This window comes from Amphiprion ocellaris, chromosome 14 (genome assembly GCF_022539595.1).
Source record: "Amphiprion ocellaris isolate individual 3 ecotype Okinawa chromosome 14, ASM2253959v1, whole genome shotgun sequence".
Lineage (NCBI taxonomy): Eukaryota > Metazoa > Chordata > Actinopteri > Pomacentridae > Amphiprion > Amphiprion ocellaris.
This window is the reverse complement of record NC_072779.1, coordinates 20,890,740-20,898,651: the sequence shown is the minus strand read 5'-3', so window position 1 is coordinate 20,898,651 and position 7,912 is coordinate 20,890,740. Positions and strand designations below refer to the sequence as shown.

General features: G+C 40.9%; 1 protein-coding gene across 1 annotated transcript; it reads left to right on the top strand.

Annotated features, from left to right (window-relative positions):
- The first annotated feature begins 4,859 nt into the window (after positions 1 to 4,859).
- Positions 4,860 to 6,619, top strand: bhlha9 (basic helix-loop-helix family, member a9). The gene has a single exon (XM_023281535.3). It carries the CDS (start codon positions 5,092 to 5,094, stop codon positions 5,962 to 5,964), a length of 873 nt encoding a protein of 290 aa, XP_023137303.1. The 5' UTR covers positions 4,860 to 5,091; the 3' UTR covers positions 5,965 to 6,619.
- The last annotated feature ends 1,293 nt before the right edge of the window (positions 6,620 to 7,912 follow it).

Here is a 7,912-nt window from a genome sequence, read left to right as displayed (position 1 = left end):
CTAACTTTCCTTTGTTCTTAAGCAAATATACTCACTGTCAACCAGCCTGCAAATGTATATGTTTAAATTTGTACATTATCTATTTTGTCAGTCACCTATTTGAGCAAATAAATCACTAATTTCTAATAACTGTCAATCCAGTCCCTGTCCCGGGAGCAGACATTTTATACACAATCATTAAAGAGAGTGTCGTAAACTTATTAGACTTATTTAACCGTAGTATTCCTGTGATGCTTTGTTACCACTACTGTGGTCAGAAGGCATCACTTTAACTGCTGTGGGTTGTGTGGGAACTAGCCTACAGACAGTTAACCTTGACCACATGTTCCAACACCCCAAATGGACCCTGTAATGACAACCCAGTGTAATGACTGTCTTCTCTTTGGAAGGAATGCTCTATGAACATACACCGCTGCCTTTCTAAAAAAAAAAAATGTTTTGCTTTTTTTTACTCTGTGCATTTTTTTGTCAAGTGTAGAAAGCTGCAGAAAACCACTCAAATTGATTTCAGCATGTGTATGGCCCAAAATGAAATAAAGTTTAAGTGAAGAGTTTAATCCCTGCCCTCTGAACCGTGCAATAAATATGCTTTGTTTCACCCTTCAGCTTGCTGTTCATATGATACTATAGTAAATACTATCCTGTAAAAATGAGTGATTCATATCATGATTCAAGTATTTAGGGCAGGGGAGGAAGTGTTCTGACATTCCTATGTGGAGGAAACTGTTAGACATGTCATGACATCAGTACTGACAGATTTGCATGGTTTTGTTACACAGTATAAATCACTAAGAGGAAAGGTAATAGTAATGCTCTGCTTATGGCTAAATTAGAGACCACAGGATTTTTAGTGGCCAAAACATCAAGTGAGTTGTTTTTTCTACATGGCAACCAGTCTGCCTTTATGACCTGACTGAAACAAATACTTCTCATTAACAGTCACTACTCTGTTTATAAAAGGTGGGATCAACATTCAGAAAATGTGAAGATAAACATGTAATGAAGCTATCGGTTACTTAATCAGCAAGATCTTTTGTTGTTTTTTTAGTAAATTGTATCCAGGTATGAACTCCATCCTGAAAAATCATGACAACATATTTATTAATGCTGGTCACAATATATTTTCTTTAGAAGCAACCATCTATTTTACAAGTATTTTTCCACATAAATCAAAACCCTTACGAGTGCTCACAGTGGTAAACTGCTGGAAACACCTCTAATGTGGCAGAATAAACGTCAACACACCTCTATGATTAATAGCCAAACACTGTGACAGATATTTTGTGAATAACACTTTCAATGCTGAGCTGAGCGTGCTGAAATACGCATGACGTTGTTTCAACCCGACAACTGAGATTTTATAGCTGCCGTGCACGCTCAAAGGGATTACAGCAGCCAACTACACGTAATTGCCAGTAATTTCAGACAGAATGATTCACAATTGTTGTGTCAGTAAGATTGCTATCTTCACGTTTTGTTTGTAACACATTTTAAAAGATCTCTGATGCAGACACTCTCTCACTATGCCACTGAAGTGTGTTTCACGCAAGTATGTCTCCACGGTACATGTTGACAGAGAAGCTGACAGCTCATACTAAACCTGACTATGCCTCCCATCAACACGGCATTCAGTTTTTTTTCCCTGAAATGTTCAAATGATACTTAAAGACTACAGGTCTCATTTTGTTTGACTCCCAGAGGCCCGATCATCTTCAATGGCTAGTTTCTGATCAGACGGCATTCAACTCTGACAGCAAAGATCAAAAATTATCAATGGGCAGAGGTCTGTTGCAGGGCAACAAATACTTTGTTGAAAATGATTACAAATAGTTTCACCTCAACCAGCTGCAACATTAAAATGGTGTTTCAGTGTTAATGTATTGATTACACTGTTATATTCTTATGCGTGGAAACAGTACATAATAATACTAAACTCTGGAAAGGATATTCTGTCAATGAATAGAATTTTTTTGATAAAATTTGACTTATTTGCAACTGTATTAGAATGATGAGTACTTCTTCCACCACTGCATTTCATGATTTTTTTTTCTACAAAGATTTGGAAAGGATTAGGTGATATACTATGGTATTACATGACACAATTTTCAAAATTAATTTCCATTTTTCGTCCCAAAAAGTAAAATTTCTTATTTTAAGGCAATAAAGCAACACCACACCGTTGTAATAAAAGGGATTAATATGCGGCAAATAAAAATAACTGCCATGAAATAACCGCAGATTGGCAGTATTTAGTTGATCCCATTCATTGTTATAGACATTAACTCTCCCTTAGGAATTGTGGTGTGACAAGTAGTGGAAGGGCACAGATAACCGCAAGCTTTTTTTTGACTGGAGGCTTTTTATTGAGGTGAGAAAATTCCGTTGCAGACACCAAAAACATGCATTAACATACCACTGCAAAGCCAAGGTTAGCGAACCTGGACCTTACTCACTTATTACCCGTAACTATCCCTTTGGGAATATACATCTATAACGTTTGGCACACAGACCTCTAATAACAAATGGCTAACAACCAGTCATTATGGGGGTTTGAGCAGGAGATTTACAAATCTTAGGTTCAGCGGCATTGGACAGGTTCCCCTTGCTTGAAAATGGTTATTCCATCAAGGGCATGGCGAGCTGCGTGATAAAATCTTGTGATTTATTCCCGGCGGCTGATAATTACTGGTGTCTTGTCACCTGTCAAAAATGAATGGACGGGGAGAGTCCGAGGCTGTAGTCTTCATGCTCTTTACACCACAGCAGTAAATCTGACATGTTTGTGAAGCCATAAATCACTGCTCGCGATAAAGCCTACGCACTCCTTGGAGCTCAGCAGCATGGGCTGAACATTTCAGGGAGTTTTAGCTATAAAGGTATGCAGGAGATGAACAGGGTCATTTAAAAGGTGTGGTAAGTACAGTGGTTTAAGTGGTTATTTTACAACTTCACAAGAATGGATCATCACAAAACAAGAAAGACAAAAAATACTGTGATGCTTAAACATCATTAGGGCTGAGTTGTTTGTGAATGTGTGAGAGGCTTCAGCCACTAAGACAATGTGCTTTGCAAAAGTTTGGAGACTGATTTGTTTGATGACAGAATGATTCACACAGCGCTATCTAGCCCATGCAAGTGAGAGATTTTTTAGATTAAGAATACAAAGGAGAATTATCTGATACAAAAGAGCTACATTTTGCACAGCCGTAATGTAATATTCAGGTTAAAACTACAGTTAGAAATTATAGTGGTACTGTCTCTTAATAGAATTCAGAAAATGAACACAACATGGAAAGTGAGGTTGACATACTGATGCAAAGTGTCAACACTCAAGACTTCCTGGGAACTTAAAAATACATTTATTTTTCACTCATTTGTAACAGTGCAACTTATTATCTCTGTAGGGCTATGTAAAGTCAAGTCTATACAGATCTTCTGGACACAATAGTAAAAGGGCTACACAAAACGTTCCCATCCTAAATCAATAGTTGTGCCTCTAGAGCTGATACTCTGGGCTGTAATTGTTTTAAAGATTGGCGTCTCTGAGCCGCAACACATACAATAAAAAGAAGGGGGCAGGAAGGAAGCAATGCTTCTCAACGACTCCCAGTTCAGTGTCTGAGGACCCACTCTTTAGTTACCTGACCCATTGCACTTGGCCAGAAGCCTAACTAAAGGTCAGTGCAATCACCTTTCACTGCCCACAATAATACCTGACACAGATCTTTCATGTGAATGTAGATCTTTCCTCCTTGCCCCTGTTCAAGTTAAGAAAGTTCTGTGTCAGAAGGAGAAAGAAGTCCAATCGGAATATACCAGTCTGTTTCTATTCTGTATTTTACTGGCATTTGTTTAAACAATGACGTATAACTTTTTTATGTAAGGGGTAATTAATAAAAACTGATTTTAAAGCATTACAGTTTTGCAACAGATAGAGTTCCAATTCCTAAATGAACCTGCATCTCCACTAGCAAAAGACTGAAAGATCGATAGCCTGAGCCAGCAGCAACGGCAGGTTCTAATTGTAAAATATTTGCCCTTGTTTTTTTCTCTCTTTGAAGTCTAGGGCTCACTCTGCTCTTGTCCTCAGGTGCTGCCCAGGCCTGATTTATGGGGATGAGTTGCAGGGAAGCTACTCTAAATTACATGGCCCTTAAACCTGAGCAGAGAGAGACAGAGAGAGGGAGAATCGCCACTCTAGAGACAGCTAATTGCAAGGACAAATGTAACCTTCGCTAGATAAGAAGGTTCCTCTCTTCCCAGACTTGACAAAAGGGGAAATGCGTATAACAGATTAGGCCACTTGGATAAATGTGCAATTTGTCATGAATGCCTCATGGAACAATGGAACATCTATTTAAATAAGTATCCCTTCATTACTAATTACTGTAAAAAGTAACACGTACACATTGCACAATGCAGAGTAAAAAGCCAGCGCAGGGAACGTTCAGTCTGAGTATACTGATAGAGTGTTGTTTGTAAGACAAGGAATTGTAATGAGCGAAAATGGACCGATAGAGTAGTCATAACTTAAACTGGAAAAACTATACAACTTCACTGAAAAACACAAGAAGATGTCAAAGGAAGTGTTAAGCTAATTGCTATTTCCAAGTAATTGGTATGTTTTGCTTATGTTCTACACTTACATGAAGTGTTGAAACACTTCTGTAAGATCCTGTAAGGGATGTGAGGGAGAGTCAGAGTAGGAGGAGGAGGTGACAGTGCCATATGCCTGGAGGGCACCCATAAACCTGGAAAGGGAGAGAGAGTGCACCATTCCTCACAGGTGACTGCACCATGTGACTTCAAGATCTTTAAAAAGCAGGCTAACCTGTCTTGTTGTGCTACAAGTAATCACAAGGCACCAGAGGAGTCAGAGGAGGAGGATACCTGGGCTGTCGGCAAAGCAGCAAATACCGGCAGCCCCACAGAACAAGCTGAGGAGCTCTGAGGGAGTGTGTTGAAGAGCGCTAGACATCTGCAAACACAGCCCACCGCACAGACCACAGCTAAACAAGATTCTTCATTACAACTGCCATACAAGAGGAGAGATTTTACTCTGACTTGTCCGCTGTCCACATTGTTTACACAATGAGCTGCAGCAGTGTTGCAGGTTCGGAATTCTCTGAGGAAGAGCTGGAGCTCGGAGTGCTGGGGCAAGGTGAAGACGAGAGAAGTCCCAAGGCATCATTCCAAGACAGTGAGTGTTCAACTAGAAGCCCCGGTGACCCAGAGGAAGGCCAGGCCAAGAAGCGCAATAGACCTGTCCGCTCAAAAGCTCGAAGAATGGCTGCTAATGTCCGTGAAAGAAAACGAATTATGGACTACAACCAGGCTTTCAATGCCCTCCGTGTTGCTCTAAATCATGACCTCAGTGGCAAACGGCTATCCAAGATTGCCACACTACAGAGAGCCATCAACCGCATCTCTGCTCTCTCAGTATTCCTGAGCTCTAATCCTCCCAGCAAACCCTGCACCCACAGGGAGTGCAACAGGTCATCTGTGGGGCCAGCAGCGTTGGGTGCATCACGACTTGAGCAGACCAGGGTAACGGTTCCTCGTCTGGACCATCAGAGCTATGTTCCCTGGCATGCATCCATCTCCCACCAGATGCAGCCACAACAAGGGCCTCACATGCATAGGCTGTCCACTGAGCCGCATGTCTACATGGATAACAACGTGTCATCATGTCCTCCATCACCACACTACCCTTGTTATCCCACTGAGGGACAGCTATATGCTTCACATGGACATTGCGGGAGCCCCCACGATCATCCACCCAGTCCTCTGCGATACCCTCAAGTGGGTGAGGGGTTAGGGTACCAGCCAGGCATGTGGGCCTCCTGTACTCAGGGATACATGGACACTTTTGTGGAGCCATCTGCCACTCTGGGGCTTCCATGGCAGGTGAGCTACCTGCAGGAGCCGGAGCACAGTCTCCCTCTGTGCTCTGAAATACTGTAACATCCACCACTGTGAGCCCTGAAGACTGAAGAACACCAGTAGACTTTTGAATCATCTCAGGGAGGAAACTGATGTAAGGTTTCTGTGGTGTTACTAAAACTCAGTATTACAGTAACACTGTTGTTGTAGAGCAGAGCCATCTAAAGTTACCAAACATATAAATAAAAGTGCAATGACAATATAGACTACAGAATGTCTTGTATATTGGAAAATGTATTTTGATCCTGCATTTCAAAATGTTACATTTAACGAATGTTTAACTATTTGCTGTAGATAGATTGCAGAATTATGTTCTCCTCATTAAAGCCACCTTAACATCTTACTGGCCTAATGAAGAAGCTAAATTACTGGAAATTATGTTGCATCACTAATGTAAGACCATAAAAAGGAATGAGTGGATTAATCAACAAAGATGGGATGGCTTACATATGTGCAATGCTTTTACGGAAACGTCTGTACAATACGCTATCTATCAAGTAATAGAAAATGCATAGTAGGCATAATAAGAAATGTGACAAAGATTTGGTCGCAAGGATGTGTTGGGTTTATGTATTTATTGTCAGTATTGTACACAAAATTGTCTGTTTTTAAAGCTGTAAAGAGTTTGTACATAATTTTCATTGTCTGAACTTGAAAATTAAATGTTACAATTGTATGATTCTTGTTATGCCTTCTTTGATCACAAAACATGCCTACTTATTATTCAAATGGTTGTTAGAGCTTACATGTTGTACAAACACAAAGCTTGCATGTGCACATGCATGTCCATGTGTGTATGGATGCCTGTGGGTGTGTGTGTTTGATTATAGCCTAAGGATGGTAGCCTCTGCTATTCTGAGTTTGAGATGACAGAGGTCCTTCACTCAGTTGAGAAATGTCCTTACAAGTCCATTCTTGTCATTTTTCTGGGAGAAGAGAAGCTAAGGTGTTATTTACACACAGCAAAATAAAAGCATGAGTAGACAGCACTCACTGTGTTTTCTTTCAATGAGAAATTAAAAATCAATAAGCAATGCAAGACTATGAAGAGTGGATGTAGTGCCTCTTGCAACATATGTTTGTTTTTTTTATGTCTTTTTTTTGGCTTTTGCTCAGAAGTACATTTCAGTTAAAATAACTACTCTGCACCATTATCAATGAGCTTATTACTACTAACAGGTCAGCTGGTATTTTTGTAATCAAAAAGAGGGTACTTTAACCACAATCCACCCTCCCAGCCATACCAGCTCATGTTAGTCAACAACAGCTTTCCCTCCCCTGCTGAGCAGCATGTCATGGAAAACAGCTTTAATATAAGACTATAGGACAGAGCCCACCGACAGATTTATGTGGGTTCAGGAAGGAAGAGTGTGCCCCGTCATCAGCGCGGTGAAATCCCCTGTCGGGCTGCACTGGCCCGCAGGTGGAATTGGGTGTGTTTGAGTTTTTTGAACGTCCTGGAGGTCTCCCAACAAGAGCCTCAAGACACTGCTGAAAAGTGTTGGCCCGGGGAAAACTACTGTTGGCTCAGTAGAGAAATAAATGGTGTGGTACAACAACAATTAGCAGGCAGGAAGGAAAGGGAATACGGACAAAGAGATGAATGGAGAGGAGGAGTGAAATAATAGGAAGAAGAGGATATAGGTGGTGAGAAAAAGGGAGAGAGTGACTACACTTTAAGCCTCTCGTTCAGCTTTTGCACAGACGTGAATCACTGGAAAACCTTGACTCACGAGTGTGGCTGACAGCACTCAGTGACGGCATGTCTCTTCCTCCTCCCCTTTTGGCACAAAAGCAGATCTCCACTCACTACAGTGCCAGTTTATCTACTTGTCTGGGTCCTCAAGAGACTCCAGAGTAAAAGTGGACTGATAGTACCATGCAATTCCACTAAGACCGCATTTGTTTTTTTAGTCGGGCTTGTCAATTGTCTACATTATAGACAGAAAATCACAGAAAGTGAAAGAAT